The following is a 17,944-nucleotide window of genomic DNA, read 5'->3' as shown; positions in this document are numbered from 1 at the left end:
TTAACATTCACATATCTAATAAGGATTTCTTAAGACCGATTTGTATGATGAAATTTTCCCAAAAAGGAACTATGATTCATAGCCGTATAAGAAATAATTTAAGCAATTATTTTTTATAAATGTAAGGATGTCATTACAAATAACTCCAAAAAATAAAACCAAATCAAAAGCCTCAGCAAAATTTCCCGTGCAGAGAAATTATTATGTGGGGAAGCTGGATGCAGAATGTCATTCGAAGATTAATCAGAATGCATCACATCTACAGTACCGAGCTGCAGTAATGAACGAAAGGGTGGGTGACGTGGTGTATTATGATTGGTCTCCAGACAACGTTTAGCATCAACACATAATAATTAATCCTCGCGACCGAATTAATAGATGGATAAATAATAAGATGAAGTGCCGCAAACTTCAATTGTGTTTTTAGAACAGGTTGCATTTTCCTTATGATAGCAGACTGACTCTCTTGCCTTCAACATGGAATGAGTTGCTGCCTTCCAACTGCAATAAGATTTACAATGTCTGCTTCCAGTTAGCTAACAATCATCTAAAGTTGGATATTCAAAACTTACAATGATAAATTGAAAGATGTATATGCACATGGCAAAAGACTAATATGGAGGCTTTGACATGTATTCCATTCCATTTAGAATGAGACTGCAAGAAATTATTCTGTGCGGACACCGAACTGACAGAACCATCCAGATTGTCTCTGTAAATAGTAAAAGCGCATTGAACTACGCTTTTACTATTCACCACTGTGCTTTTATTATTCTCAGAGATAAAATTGAACGGTTCTCTCTGTCCGATGTCCGCACATAATATAATCTCTCTGAGACTGCAGGGATAAGTCAAATTTTGTATAGCTTTCAGGCCCTTACTCTGGTTTTATTTCAATTAAGACATAACGATACTTTATTTTGTGCTTTTCAAATAAGAAAACTGTACATGCAGTCACATTAATTAAGTTTGTTGCAAAGTGGGCGAGATTTTGAAGGTAAAAACAACCAGGGGACTCAACTTTTGAGTTCATTAAGGGCTCATTTGGCTGTTTGCAAATAGAAAATATATTATAAAAAACAATTATTTTTTTATTCACTTTAAGCATAAAAATAAAATAATGATTTATAAAGCAGATTTTTTTGAATGATTTGCATTTTTTTTTACTGAGTTGCAATTTAAAGCAGTTTTTTAAAATGATTTGCAATAAATCATAAAGCATGCGGCTTACTATACCTTTTCTTTCAAGTAAGAGAGAGCTTCCTGCTTTGAGCAATATTTTGAAAAAATATTATCTGAATGAGCCTCCAGAAGTGCTTTAAGCTTCTTCAACCTCAACGTTTGGGAAGGTGCCTGGTATAATGCAAATTAGCAATGCAATATACAAAGACCAACAAATGGAAAAATTTTACATAATTTCATGTTAACCTGTCGAAGCAGCTCTTTAGACAATTTTTTTAGTTTGGTTTTAGCTTCAGCTTTGGCCATCACCGGTAAATCACTTTGCTCCTGCTTTATGACGCCATTGGAAGCAGCAGAACAATCATCATCGTCGTTGAAAGAAGTCTTTCTCCCTTTCCAGTAGCTTCCAGCAATCTTTTTAGGCTTATCCCGAATACCAAGCCCCTGTTTTCCTGACGTAGCCTTATCCTACAAAAACCCAAAGCACGCGATCAGATTAATTTCCTTGTAAATTGAGGATGTATGCATTTCTAAATTTATTATTAAAGAGTAAATTTAGGCTTCGTTTAGGACGGCTTTTTTATCGCTTTTTTAAATAGTTTTTTAGTACAAAATTTTTATTTTTTTACTAGAAAGCTGCTTTAAGAAGCAATAAGAAAGCTTTCCCAAACGAAAAACGAAGCCTTAGTCGCTAAAAACAATATCAATCAAAGTTAAAAAATAGCCAATTTGAATAGCTCAACTAACAACTGCGCCAACTAAAAGTTTGTGCAGTGGAATGATTAAGAATTTACGATTAATGAATCATAAGGACACTCAGAATAATTTCCTTGCTAACGGAGGATGTAAGCATGTTTAAATTCACTATTAATTGGTAAATTTAGCCGCGAATATCAGGATGAACAAAACTTCAGAAAAATTAAACTTGGATTGATCAACTAACACCTGCTCTAATTAAAAGTTTGTACAGGCAATGAATAAGATTAATGAATCGCGAGGAATTGAACCAAGAGAGTGACTTAATGCTTGACAAAGATATAATAAGAGCTAAATCGAGTGAAAACTAATTCTTCAACCGGAACAGCAGGACGAATAAAAGCCAATTGGAATGGGACATTACTATTGAAGTGAAACAAAAAGAATTTATACTCATGTTGACTATGGAGAAGCCCAAAAAAACAGAAAAAAAAGGAAAAAAACTACCCCAATACAAATAAACTAAACTAAGAAGGCAAAGAAGCAGCTTAATAGAACAAATAGAAGAGGACCTGCAACAGGTATTTGGTACTTAAAATTAATGAAGTTTAACTTGAATACAATGCATATTTGAATGCCTTCTTCTTTTTCTTCTTCTTCCTTTTTTTTTGTAGTTGTAACACCAAGTGGTTGGTGGTGCAGAAAGAAATTGTTGTTCAAAAGGGTCCTGAAGGCTGCCTAGGCAGAAACTAATGTTGCTCATAGTGAATGCAAAATGACGTATTCATGTCCTGCTCCTTCACCTTAAATTGATGGCAACCCAAACGAAAGTAAATATTCAAGAACACAGATGCACCCTCCATCTAGTCGAAAAGCTGCAATCCTCAAAAACAGATAATTATTCTTGATTGGCACCTTTTTGAGCTCTTAAAAATCAATACAAAGCCTCATGTTATTGTTTTTCTTCATAAACATAACAAATGCTCCCCGCATAGATATCATCAATCGAACAAATCTTTTGTCAAGTCGGCCCTTCAATTGTTTCTTTAGCTCCTTCAATTCAATTATTGCCATCTAGCAGGACACACGAGTGATAGTTCACATCCTAAGTTCAATTCTATAGTAAATTCTATCTCTCGATTGTGTGACAAACCAACTACTAGGGAATACAACAATCAAATCTAGTACAATGTGGATCTCTTCCAGCCAGCCAACCAAACTTTTCTACCTGAAACCCAATGTGGACTAAGTCGGCTTGATACCACCACCACCAACAACAACAACATCAAGCCATTGTCCCACTACGTCAGGTAGGCTACATGAATCCTTTTTCTCCATTGTGTCATGTTAAAAGTCAAATTCTCGTTTAAATCTAATAAAGAAAGAAAATTTCTAATATTTTCTAACTAAGTCTTTTTAGGCCTACCTCCACCTTTCGTAACATAAATCAAATATAATACCTCCACCTTTCTTAACATAAGTCAAATATAATACCACTACATTCCTAACTGGATCATCAGAAGGCCGTCGTTTTATATGACCAAACCATCTAAGGCGACTCTCTCTAATATTATCTTCCACTGGCGCTACTCTAACCTTTTCACGCATATGCTCATTTCGTATCCTATCTAAAAGGGTAAAAACACTCATCCACCTGAGAATCCTCATCTTTGCAACACTTAACTTAGTATTATGCTTCTCTTTTAAGGGCTAACATTCGACACCATAAAGCATTGCAGATCTCTTTTAAGTAGGCTTGAACCCGCTCAATAAAAAACTTGCAAGCTCTAAAGGTGAACGCAAAATTTACAAGTTCTCAACTATATTTATGGAGAGTAAGGCTCAACTTATTTGGGCCCTTAAACTCTAAGTTCTCTTGACAATCTAATGATATGTTGTCAGATCATCCAATACATTCAGAGTATTTGATGTAGAACAAACATATGAAGATGAGTTGCTTAAGGAAATTTGCACGCTTAATATTTCGAGAACAATATTAAATAAAGCTTCTGCCGATTTAAACGCTAAGATAAAATAATAAGACGATAAAACAAGCTTACGCTAAATCACATGCATAGGAGTTAAGATCATAATACAGTCTGTTTATTCTAACATTGCATACATGATTGGTTTTCAATAGTAAATCCCAATGTTAACAATAAGATTTGTCACTACAAGAAGATCCTTCACACAACTCGTCCAATTACTAAGTTTTAGCGGAGAAGATTAGCATGATTTCCATTAATCAAGATATAACCACAATCGAGAAGTAGACTAAGAAGATAAGAGAATAGGAGGAAGAGTTTACCCAAAGAAAGAGGTTATACGAAGTTCCGGTGGTGGTTTGAGGGCTTGAGAGGAAGTAGACAGCCAGTGGTGGCTCATTGGACATCTGGATAGCAACGCATTCGTTCTCGAACCCTTGGACAGCAAGTAGAAAATCTGAGCCAGCAATTCCAGAAAGTTCTGGACGGAAACGGTAGCTTCTGAGGACGTCGGACAGCAAGAGGGCGGCTCTGGTTTTGCAGGACAGCAGTTTCCTAGCGTTAGGAGGGCTGGAACAGCAAAGGTCTTGGTTGGAAATTTCTGGACAGCAAGAACCTTGGCTGGAATTTTCTAGATATAGATAGCAAAATCTAGACGGGAATTTCCTAGACAGCAGGAAATTCTTCCAATGGAGGCTCTGGACAGCAGTGTGGGGGTTCAGACAACAGGCCAGCCCCTTTTCCTAGCTGAAATTCCCTTGATAGCAAGTAGGAGCTTCAGGAAAAGAGAGGGAAATTGAGGGTGACGGCTAGGGTGGATGGGGTTAGAGTGGGGCTGAGTTGGAAACTTAGTGGAGTATCTTATTTAGGTATGAGGGCACGGCAGCTGTTGGAAGAGCTGGCTTGGTGGTTTAATTAGGGAAGGTTAATTTGGATTTGAACCCATCCAATTGTTAGAGAGGGAAAGTGGGCCGGTCCTTGATGGGGATTTGATTGGGTGCTTTAAAAGGGGTTGCCAAAATTGGATATTTAAATTAAGAAAGGAGATTTAGAAGATCTCCATTTCAAAATTAAAATGAATTTGAATAATGAGACCTTTCCTAAATTAACTCGTCTCATTTAGGAAATCAATTTCATATTTTAAGAAGTTAAAACCTGATTTGGATGACTTTCCTAATTTAGTTTTTTTTATTTAGGAAAGTATTTGAAATTTGAAATTTGAATTTCAAATTACTTAAATCTTTTCCCAAACCACTTAGGCTATTTTAGATAGGTGTTAATGATAATTGATTTCATCATCCAAGGGGAAATAGAAAGGGGTGGCCGGCGGTGGGGCTAGGGCTAGCTAGGCCTGCGGTTTGGGGTGAAGGTGGGGTGGCCATCGGCATGTGGAGGGGGTGAGGGGTGACTGGTGGCTTAGAGGGAGATTGGGGAAAAATGCCGGTCGGTGGAGGTGGGTTGGATTGGCCGGCGGTGGTGGGAGGGAAGATAAGGTGGTCGGTGATAGGGAAAGGATAACAAAGAAAATACTACGAATACTAACCGTGAGTCCAGAAATCCACCGGTGGCTGACGGGTGATACAATACCCTCTCCTAGAGTTTCTCCTCTCAAGAACTCACAAAGAGATCAACAAGAAAAAAAAACTAAAATTTCATTCATAATTCATCATACTAAAATACAAGAGAGCTAGCCTATAAATAGACGTCATGAAAAGAAAAGAAACAAAGACTAAAACACTCTTCGGGCTATCACACCACATGACTAATCCTAGGGGTAAAATGGAAAAAACAGAAATATAAAATAAACTAGTGCATAAGATACATCAAAAATAAAATAAACTCCAGAAGTATTATATCAGACTTGATTAAGGGTAAATGCAATCAAAGGTGAAAAGAAGATTCTATATTGAAGAGTCAAATACTATGCACACATAATATAACCTTGACCTTACATCTAGTTAGACCACTAGACGGACAACTCATTGCTTAAAGGGCATTTAACTTCTTAAAAATTACATCAAAAGAAGCGGTACCCGAATCATGAATACAAGATGATCAAGAATGGGAAACTTATCTGGCACAATCTCATTATTTAGGGCCTGGTAGCCCACACAGAATCTCCATCTCTCATCCTTCTTCTCAAACAATAAGACTATGCTAGAAAAAAGACTCACGCTTGTGATGATCCCTGTCTCCAACATCTCTCGGATCAGCTTCTCAATCACATCATTCTGAATATGAGGATAACGGTAAGGCCTCACACTAATCGGTGACACCCCCTCCCAAAAGGTGATGGCATGCTTATGCTCCCTCGATGATAGTAATCCTTAAGGTGGATGAAAAACCTCAATAAACTGCTGTATAATCAACTGTATTGAAGTAGGAATGTCCCCCCAGTATGATCAACTCTAAGCTCTATAGCTCCACCATGAATCCCTTTCCCACCTCATGTATGCTCCTCACCATGATTTTGAGAAACACCATGGATTTGGATAACTCTACATCTCCCTTAATCACCACCCTTCACCAACTTCATCGTCAGTGCTCCCTAATTAACCTTGATAACCCCCAAGGTCTGTAGCTATTTCGTGTCAGGATGACATCAGTGCTCTCTAACTCCAATGAAAAGAAGTCATACCTCAACTGGACCCCTTGTATGGTCAGAATCACTACCATGCACACCGCCACTGACGTCTCCATCTTCCCAGTGCCCATCATCACTCCATGCACCTTGTGTCCACCAATTTCACCCACAATTGGTCTACAATCTAGTTTGAGATGAAATTATGGGTAACCCCACTATCAATCAATATCATCGCCTCACTGAGCTTCTTAAAGCATGATCCCTTCTCATTAAGTTAAAAAAGTGGTGATCATCCCGTACAAGCCTCCTGAACAGCTGCATCTGTCCCCCCTCTCCAGGTGTTTATGATCCTCCACTAACTATGATAGCTATATAACCTCTCCCAAATCACGAGGTCTCATCACTCTTACTGCTGCTACCCGGATCTCTGGTTTGAGCCCCTTCATGAAGTTCCCCTCTAGTACAGTCTTAGAAAGCCAGTCCAGTCGGCTAGCCAAGTACTCAAACCTCTCATAGTATTCCACCACTGATCCTTCCGACGTTAGAGCAAAGAATTGCTCATAGCAATCCCCCCTATTGGTTCAGAAACATTCCAACAAGCAGTCCTTGAAGACCCTCTAACTCATTGATGGTGAAATATGTCTACATCCTGTAGATCAACCTATGTGCATCCTCTTCCTAAAAAATAGACATCTTCAACTTTCTTACCTGCGGATCTCCTTTGTTTCCCCTGATTCCTCCAAAACTTCCCCTTCCCCAAGTGGGTGGTCACCCCAAGTATCTTGATCATCCCTTCCACGTTCGTACTCAAACTCTTTTTCAAATTCCTCCCTTATCCTTTAAAATCAGCATCCCTTCACTCATGATCAACCCCTCTCCTTGCAAAATCAACACCCCTTCGCTCATACCCACTACCCATCTCCTCCCTAGAAATAGACTCTAGGATAGGCATTCCATTTTCTACCCCCAAGATCTCCACCTCCTGATTTCCCCCTCGTCTTATCATATTAGGATTTCCCTTACTCCCTTGGTTGTCGGTGTCTCATTTCGTCGGCGACGACACCGTTTTAGGTTGAGCCTCGAGAAAACTTCCTCAGCATTTCTTCCACGGTGACAAACTTTTCATCTATCTTCTCATGGACGGATTAAAATTGATTTTCGAAATCTAAAATATTTTCCACAAAATCTGATTTCAATGGGTCAAACTCCCGTTTCAATACTTCTACTTTTCTTCCATTCATAGGTGTCTGGAACAAACATCTCTGATACAAATTTGATAGGAAACGTTTGTAGAAATAGAAGAAAATTTTGGCTAAAATTTAATTTCAGCAAAGTCCAAACAGTAATCGAGAAGAACAAGGTGGAAAACTATGAAATAAAGCTTTTTAATTGATGGCGTATGAAAGAAAATGAACAATATACAATGGATCTTCAATTGGAGAGGAAGATCTATGTTATGCCGGCCCTAGGGCCAACTAAACCAGTCCAACCTGGATCGGTTCTTTGCTGCAAGAGGTGGGGGCAGAACCAAGGGGAAGAGAGAGAGGGGCCGGTTGGAGAGATGGTGCCCCCAACTAATTAAACTTGCTTTGAGAGGGAAAATTTAAATTAGGAGTTGTTTAGGGATTTTGTATTTGTCCTCTTTGTTTTAATTAGTTCCTTTGGGAGAATCAGGGTTTGGATCTTGAGTTTGAAATCAAATTTGAGATCTAGGATTTGTTCATTTGGGCTCTAGGCTTGGCTAAAGATTTGGAGAGTTATTTCTTCCTTTCGAATTGAAGAAACTTGTATCGATTGCTGTTTTCATGCATCGGCTAGTGGAATTCTTCAATTTTCTCTAAGTTTTCTCCATATTTCTCAAGAAGGTTGTTGTACCGTTAATTTTTAATTGTTGTTTTTTTATCCAATCACTGCTAGGTTTGCTTGCGAACTCAAGTATTTACCTTAGGGTTACTTGCGAACTCAACTATTTCCTATCAATCTCTCTCTCTCAAATTCCTAACCGCCGTCTAGAGCCCAAACCTTCTAGGAAATTCTAATTTCAGTAAAAACATACATAACCCTAAACCTATGGCAAAACTAACTACTTAAAGCATACAAAAAATGCAAAATACTAAAACAGCCCTTCTAATTTCAAAATCTCCCCTTGTCGCCCCCTCCTCTCTTTGTATTATGTCATGGACCCCACCCCAAGGGGGCGAACAGCAACTGGGGCGGATCAGGCTTCTACCTGGAATAGAACAAAGTCGATCCCTACTGGACCGGCTGGACCAGTCCCTCCTGGACCGATCTAACCTGTCTTTTGGCTCAAGTCGACTCGTCATTCCCACAAACTAAGTTGGCTTCAACTTTAAGAATCACTAAAGCCATTGATCTATAGAAGCTCACATGACAATAGAGATCAATGTTCCATCCATGGCTTATACCAACTTTGTGATAAGTTTAGTGATAGTAGTCACTGAAGGTATCTGCATACTTAACTAGGTTATTGAGAGTCTCTTACATTTCGCCGATGCTGTGATCGGCTTAACCCAAACCCAAGTTGAGATTGTGCACTAGAGGAATTCAAGCCAAAAAAACACAATCAAAATGGAATTGAAAATAGAATAGAGAAGAAAATAAATTTGATGATAATTTACTAAAGTGATCGAACATAATGAAATTGTCATAACTAGCCAAATACATAGTTCAATGTTCCATCCATGGCTTTTACCAACATTGTGATAAGTTTAGTGATAGTAGTCATTGAAGGTATCTGCATACTTAACTAGGTTATTGAGAGTCTTTTACATTTCGCCGATGCTGTGATCGACTTAACCCAAGTTGAGATTGTGCACTAGAGGAATTCAAGCCAAAAAAAACACAATCAAAATGCAATTGAAAATAGAATAGAGAAGAAAATAAATTTGATGATAATTTACTAAAGTGATCGAACATAATGAAATTGTCATAACTAGCCAAATACATAGTTCTATAATATTACAAACAATAGGCAACTACGTTAACTAAAAAACACTTCTCCATATCTCTTAGCACCTCCCACTTCTCTTCCCGCCCAACCCATGTATGAATCAATGACTAGAAGCAACTCATCAACAAGAAATAACTCAGTGAAAAATATGAATCAACACAGAAAACATAAGAAAGCTATTCAATGCACTCAGGTCTATTCATTTGGCCTGCCTAACGAGTAAAAATGATCCAGCATTAAGTCAAATACTTAAAAAGAGAGAAAAATATGCATTCATGCAAGTATAATAAAAAGTTTTCTATATTAGACCTGTATTGTATAAAAATCTTAGTCGTGTGTGTGCGTGCACATTCTAAAGCTTTTATCAACTAACTCAATATATTTAAAAATTAGTCCTAACTTGGCTCGTAAGTTGAAAGCAACGTAAAGGTTAAAGGACCACGGTGTGACACATGTTTACTATTAGGCTAACTTATAGATGATACTTAATAGGATAAATGTAGTTCAAATTTAGCAAATAAACCTCCAATGTGTAAATGTTTTCATTATTAGAACTTTGATCTTGTCATCATCGCCATGATCATCAATATCATCATTACCAGACTTATACCAACAATATGGCGAGCAATTTGATATACAATAGGTATTTCGCCATTGCTTTTATCCAAATAAAATGGTGTTCAACTAAGGGTGGGGGTACCACAAAATTGAGTGGTAATGTTGTACTTACATTACTACTTTACCAAAAACAAGCCTGCATGATTCAGCCGCAATGCATGTAAAAGAACCCTTTAAACGCGCTTTTAGATAGGTTTTACATTTTTTTCACTTATGATTATAGCACAAAAAGGCATAAAATATGTTAAAGAATAAGATATTTCTCCATATAATTTAAAGGAATAAAATGAAAAGAGTTAGTTGCAAGTGACAAAAAAAAATCCAATAATTCAAATAGACTGCTTGCAATTTCCAAGGTTTCAATTTAGTGGGTATCATAAAGTAAAATAAGATTTTCAAAATGAAAGAGCTGAATATAGTAGAGAATAATCTACCTGTACTAGTTTGTATAAATTCTCTTGATCTTCTTCACCAAATGCTTTCCTTGACCCGGATGCAAGATATTGAGGATTTTTTGCTAGCAATGCTTTACTACTCTGAGATTGCGCCCCAAGAAAGCCTCCTGAAACAAACCCATATTTCTGTCCCCACCATTGTTCTGATTTCTCTTCAATTTTGGAACCTTTTCCAAGGATAAGTAAATCATTTAAGCCAAGAGAAAATAATAAAGCATAGGTTTCACCATTTGGCAACGCTGGCAATCTATTATTTTATAATATAAAAGCATGAATGACCTAAAAACTTCCAAAACATTTACAACATGGCAATGGAGATGTATCTATCATAAACAAAAAATTCTTAATTATTTGATAATAAATGCAAGAAGAAGATAAGAAATCATCATCAACAGCTTATCCCAACTATTTCAGACAAGTGATTCATAAATACTCATTCTTCATTTATTCTTCTTGAATATTGCATGAGTTATTAACTCAATTTTAAGCAAATCTTCTTGCACAACTTCTGGACAAGGTAAACTTGGTCTTCTTACTTTCCTTCCTAATCCTGCTAAACTAATTTTATCAATCCTCATGTGGGTTCTTCTTCTATCCTCGGTATATTCTAACCACCTATATCTACTTTTCATCACCTTATCTTTAATAGATGCTACTCCCACCATCTCTCTAATAATAAATCATCTATCCATCAATTCCTCTTAGATTTAAAGCATACATCTAAATACTGTCATTTTTGCTAAATTTTGCTACCAAACACTATTAGTCTGGAAACACTCAAATTCATATAACTTAATTGGTCTAAACATAGTTCTAAAATATTCAAAATTAAGCCTAGCTGATATTCTCTATCACATAATACACCTAACTACCTAAGGCATTTCTCCATTTTAATTACCCAACCTTATTCTCTATCACATTTTCAATGACTAAAACTCACAAAATTCACACCAATCAAAGTTATAAATCATATTACTTGGAATTTTGTTTCACTAATCATGATTATCTTCTTAAAAAGTTTTCAATTATAAGAAGTTGACAATTACAAATACCATAAACCAACCCCACTTTGAATATCAATTCAATGATTAATACAAAAATGTATATAGTTACTATTGATGAATGATATAATTTAACTATGATAAAATAAATCTTTGGTCATTCAATTACTTCTAATGCTAGACAAATAATAGAGCACAAAGTTATTTTATCAGCTAATCATTTAAGTTTTCAATTAAGTGCTGAATAATGTCGCACATAACCACATAAAACCAAACAAAGCCATATAATTACATTATTTCATTGTAATAACCTTTTCCTGAGTGCATTGCTCAGCTTAAGTAGCCGCATTGGTTCTTTATTCATATAAAGGGAAGCCCCCCAGCCCACTCCAACCCAACACTATACCCATCATTTGCTCTATTGGTACCAGACTATACAGTAAATTAGAAAAGGAAAATCAATCGAAAGACCATTTTTGTTGATTTTTCCTTTACAGATAATTTATAGTTGGGTTTAGGATTAGTTAACGGAAGTAAGAAATAGATATACACTTGTTGCGTCCAGGAGTATTCGCGGCAGTAGAGAAATATAAAGTTTAACGTCTTAGCATTGTACGAAAATCCGGCACGCAATCAGATAAGAGAAATTGTCTAGCATTTATGAGACACCAAGATTTTTACGTGGAAAACCCCTGAAAAAGGGGGAAAAACCACGGGGCCTGGCCCAATTTGAATGAATCCACTAGTATTGCAATTGATTGCAAATGATACCCTTCCTCGGGAGAAGGCCTTAGCTTGATGTACATTTTATAGAGTACATTACATAATGTGAATACAAAGAATCACTATTGACGTATTCGTTTGGTGGGAGGACCATAGTCTGGTGACGGAGGTCAGAAAGGTTGTAGTCTGCGGACGACGTAAGTCAGGAGAACCGTAGTCGGCTGGCGACGGAGGTCGAAAGGACTGTAGTCGATAGGCGACGTAAGTCAGAAGGACTGTAGTCAGCTAGCAACGGAGGTCAGAAAGACTATAGTCGGCGGGCGACGTAAGTCAGGAAGACCGTAGTCGGCTAGCGACGGAGGTCGAAAAGACTGTAGTCGGTGGGCGACGTAAGTCAGAAGGACCGTAGTCGGCGGGCAACATAAGTCATGAGGACCGTAGTCGGTTGGCGACGGAGATCGAAAGGACAGTTGTCTTGCGACGGAGGCTGGAAGGACTGTGTCTGACAATGAAGGTCAGAAGGACGGTGTCAGGTAGAAGTCCAACAATGGAAAGAAATCCATCTTCAGATATACGTCCAGTGAAAGTCTGATAACCGGTGGAAGTCCGGCGTCGGGTAGAAACTTGGCGAAGAGTGAAGGTCCGACGTCGGGTAGAAGTCTGACGTCTGTTGGTGGCCGAGGAGAACTCCGGCATCACATGGGCGGAGTTTCGGCATCAGGAGGGAACTCTGTCGTTAATTCGGAAGAATTTCAGAATCCTGTGGAACTTGGGTAGAATTCTAGAGTCTCGTGGAAGTCGGGCAGAATTCCGGCGTCATTTGGAGTTTGGGCGGAACTCCAGCGGTGGTCGAGGAGTCTCTTCCTCCTATTCTTCTCTTCTTCTTCCCCTCCTTGCTTCGGTTCCCTCTCATGAGAAATGAGGGGTCTATTTATAGATTTTCTGGAGTGGCATGGCCCGTAAATAGATGAGAGATCAGGGGCAAATGTGGAGTGGTTCGGATGAACGGTCGATATTGAATCCTTCGATCGTGGACCATTTATTAGGCATTTGAAGGTCTTTATAACTTTGGAATTCAGCGATCTTGGGCTCGTTGGATTCGTCTCGTCGAGCCGCTCGATTCGACTATAAGCTCGTCAAATTCGGAGACCGTTTGGTAACTCGAATTGTGGTACGAACTTTCCAACAACGCTTCGGGTCCTTGATTTGGACTCATTTGGGCTCATATTGAGTTGAATTTGGTGTCGTTGGGTTCGTATTTCCGAGACTCTCTGTTTGACTGTAAGTTTGCTGAAATCGGAGTTCATATGCTCACGAATTCAATTTTTGAAGTTTCCAACTTGATTTTTGCCTTGAGATTCGTGCCCGATAAAGATAATTTTATGATGACGTATCAAGACTATTTTAAGTTTTCACCTAGTCCTAATGAAAAATTTCATGGGTTTCATGGAAATATGTTTACATGTTAATAAATTGGAATAACTTAAGAAGCTGATGTTGAAAACTTTGGAAATACTCTGTTAGATAATCTTGTGCATTGATAACAATATTCCGTTACTTTGCCTTTTTCTACTCCAAATATGGCTTCAGGTGAGAATTGCATTCAACAAAAGATGTTAAGCTTCATTACCGTGTGAGGCCTAACAACCAAAAAGCTTTCATTACATTGTAAGGCCTAAAACTCAAAAGCCATTAAGAGCTTAGGAAAGCATCATAAGTTCCTATTGTAATCCAAAAATAGTAGCACAAAGAGTTTGTTAGCCAAATATGGATATCTAGTATAATGTTGTCCTTTGGACATGTGTAACTTGTTCAATAACGTCATCAACATCTGCATTATTAGCCTTATCTCAACTATTTAGAGCCAACATTATGAATTATAATTTTTCATTCATTGTTGCTAAATGCTTACTAAGCTATTAAACCTATTCTTCTCAAATCATTTTGAACAACTTCAAACATGTTAATTTGGTTTGCACCTTATCCTTCCTATTCCTCTGGAAAAAATATTATATATACGTCTAATGATGCATTTTTTTATCATTCTTTATATATATTGAAACCACCAAAGGTCATGCTCGTTAATGTTATTTTTAACAAATACTACTTCATTTTCCTCCTATAAAATCATTATTGAATTTGTCCATAATTTTCTCACACATCCATTTTAAAATTCTCATTTCAATCATGTCAACTTAACAACTGATGACTTCTTGACTACCCGATACTTGGATGCATACAACACAAACGACTTAATAGCAATTTTACAAAATCCACGTTTAGGCCTCCATGACATCCTCTTTTCACATAATACTTATTAAGCATGCATGTATTATTCATCTTCTAATAATATTGACTAATAATTGTTAATATCATTATATATATATATATATATATGTGTGTATAACATTTATAAAAAAAACATATATCAATGAAAATTATATAAAGATTATTTATTTTATCTCTATACTTTTATATTAATTAACTTAAAATAATAATGTCTCTATAATATATCTTCCTAGCATGAAACCAAATTGATCCTTATAAATTAATGTATTTCACCTTAGTTTATGTTTCATTACACTCTTCGCAGTCTTATTATATAACATATTACACATATATCATACATATTTACATATCTAAGAATAATCCTAAGAAAATGAACTATTAAACCCGTGCATACAGGGGATGTCATGATCCAATTTTTAGTAAGGCTATGGTTTACATGTCAAAAATCTATAAATGGAATGCATATAAATAATTAGCTCCAAATGAAATTAAGGCTGTCATTTTAATAATTTGAGTGACAATCCTATCTAAAAATATAAGCATTTGCTCAACAAAAATCATTAAAAAATGGTCATATAGTGTGCAAGAACAATAGAATTAGCAAAATATATGGTGTACTATCCTCCAACCATTACTTACCATCTTGATCACTTAAAATAGAATCAGAAACTTCTAATGATGTTGGCTCAATAACTAGAAGATCAGCCTGATTTTCTAGCTTATTTCCCTGCATTGCAAGCGATAGACTTGAATGAGCTTGTGACCATGTCGAGTTGACAAAGAATACATATAAATAAAGGACCGCACGAAGAGTACATGGTCCATTGGAATATATAACAAAGAAAGAACGTCAAAAACAAAAACAAAATTCCAAATTTATGGAATAATAAACCTCTGATCATCCTATAAAACCATCTCTAAATACATAACAAAACAACGAAATAAAATGCTTGAGAAGCACAAGTTTAATGCATGACAGATTGGGCTAGTGATGATGATATGAAAACTGCTCTGCAAAATTAATTGGAAGATAAATACAAATTTTAATAACCATAAGTATTAAAAAAGTGAAAGAGAAATATGTTTTTACAAGGATTCCTTGAAGATCCTTTTCCGAATATGCATTGACAGCCTTCCCCCTCTCTCTCTTCTTATACCTAATCACAGAAAAAGAATAAGACAAGCCTTTATTTTGCATAAGTAACCTAAAGAATATAAGAAATTGAGTAAACAAATTTGTGGCAACCTTCCTTGCGGTCGAGTAGCTTTCACAGCTTCATCCAGCTCCAATACCTCCGTCTCACCATTAATTTGTGTGCCCCCTTTCCCAAGCATTTCTGGAAAGAACGAGTACTATGTTAAAAGTAATACCTTTTCTGTATTTTAACAGGATACAGCAATAACACAAAATAGCAATACCTTTATCATCTGGTTGTGCTACTTGCTAAAATTGAGAAGTCAAGATCAAAACAGGAAAAGTAGTAAGGTAAAAGAAAAAAATGGGTTGTTTCAATCTCTAGTATAGTATCAAAGTTACAGTGAAATAATCAGAAATAAAAATCAAGTAAAAAATGTCAAGTACCACTTTTAATCTTTTAAGAATGTTGTCAAACTGAGACGTATCAAACACCCAGTTATTAGCAGCATTATCTAGACCGACACCTGCAACAAAAAAATGGAACGCATAGTTACAGAACTTTCTTTTTGCCGCATTGCCCATTATGTTGCAATTTTCAACCAGTGAGTTGAGACCCTTCAAAATACTTGTAACGCAAGATTTTAGGAAAGAACCTTTTGTATCCTGTTTGTTCTTAACACCAACATGTCGCTTGATCCCCTGCTTCTCTTTTCCGAGGCCTTCTCCCTCCTCCCATCCCTGGAACAAAATGCATGAAAAAATTATCGTGATAATAACAAAGGGTTGCATTCCCACGATATCTGTGAACACAACCACTGTATTCATGACAGTTTCAAACAAAGCAGAACCTTTGACCATATATTTTCAAAGTGAAACTAGATCAAGGAGAATAGTGATAGATATCAAATTAAATCATGCAAGATGCAATCAATAATATTTTTCCTATGGTCTCATCCCCCTGGATGACAGCTGCTTGAATGTTCTGATCTATATCAATATCACTCGTGGCGATTAGAGAAATGAATGAAATCAAAACCAACAGAAAGGGGAAAAGAAAACGGTTAATTTAGGGTCTTCAATGCAATGCAAAGTGTTTAGAATGAAATTAAAAAAAAGGAATAATTTTAAGACAAAAATCGACAAGAAAGTACCATCTGCTTCATAAGGCGAAACGCGGCGGACTGCCTTGCGACTCCAGCGTAACATAAGGGAGCTTCCGGCGAAGCCATGTGTGTTCACAGTTTGCCGCAACCGTCGCCGGAAGACCCTTCAGCACGAAGACGCAGTACGTGCTCCTGGAGCGCAAAATCTCAGAGAAAAGCCGATGAGGACTAACAAATAAATATTAATATAAAATATATTGGGATGATAAAAAATAGGTGAAATACATGCATCTATATATATAATTTCTAAAATTTAATTTTTTGTATAGCTTTCAGCCATTATTTTTGTGTTGCTTTTAATATATTTTTATATTATAAAATTGATTTGAAAAATAATAAAAAAATTATCTCAAATAAAATCTTAATTGGTTTGTCGCCGAGCTCCTATTGCGTTTTCTTGCTTATTTGTTGCTAAGAGCTTTAAGAATTTTGGCAAGAGTATCGCGTGCTAAGAGTTCACAAGTGAGAGCATCAATGGATCTAGATAAAACGTGAGTTTGAAGGCAAGGAAATCAATATGTCCAAGCGAGTCGACTATGTATGGGCTAGAGTATCGACAAATGGCATTGACTCATCCGTGGTCATTGGGGAAATATTTTTAATTTATTTTTTGTTTTAAGTTTTGGTGTTAAATATTAAATGATAATATTTTAAGTGTTATGTATGCAAATCCTATATATAAAATATTGTAATTTATAATTTAGAGATTATACGAAGGAAGGATTTACTTACATACCACGGTGAATTAAATCCTCTAGTTCCCCTTTTTTCTGTCGTAAATCCAGGATTTACTAAATCATATGGTTGAGCAAATTTAAATGGATTTATGGGATTTGACCGAAGAAGCGTGCAAAAGAGGAGAGAGTCTGTTATTGTTCCAATGAGCAAACTCCCATCATTGTTGAAGGAGCTGAAGAACGTCGTTGTCAAACAATCAACGGGATTTAACATAATTTAGCACTTATCTTGCCAAGTAGCTTTGAGGATTTAATACAATGTTTACTAAATATAAATTTACATGATTTACTAAAGCCAACTTGTTGCCAAACAACCCCTTAATGTACTCCCATTAGAAGAAATTCAACAATCATATTGCCCCCTATTTTCAATGAGAATTTTCAACTTTATATGATTCATAA

General features: G+C 36.5%; 1 protein-coding gene across 1 annotated transcript; it reads right to left on the bottom strand.

Annotated features, from left to right (window-relative positions):
- Positions 1-87: 87 nt before the first annotated feature.
- Positions 88-16,959, bottom strand: LOC110098262 (PIN2/TERF1-interacting telomerase inhibitor 1). Its single transcript, XM_020825021.2, has 11 exons — positions 16,794-16,959; positions 16,296-16,380; positions 16,087-16,166; positions 15,924-15,948; positions 15,751-15,841; positions 15,595-15,661; positions 15,144-15,231; positions 10,471-10,658; positions 1,429-1,650; positions 1,237-1,353; positions 88-501 (listed from the first exon to the last, which is right to left on the bottom strand). Exons 1-11 carry the CDS (start codon positions 16,869-16,871, stop codon positions 445-447), a joined length of 1,098 nt encoding a protein of 365 aa, XP_020680680.1. The 5' UTR covers positions 16,872-16,959; the 3' UTR covers positions 88-444.
- Positions 16,960-17,944: the final 985 nt, after the last annotated feature.

The sequence above is a fragment of the Dendrobium catenatum genome, unplaced genomic scaffold (genome assembly GCF_001605985.2).
Source record: "Dendrobium catenatum unplaced genomic scaffold, ASM160598v2 fragScaff_scaffold_249, whole genome shotgun sequence".
NCBI lineage: Eukaryota > Viridiplantae > Streptophyta > Magnoliopsida > Asparagales > Orchidaceae > Dendrobium > Dendrobium catenatum.
This window is presented reverse-complemented; position numbering and strand designations above follow the sequence as displayed.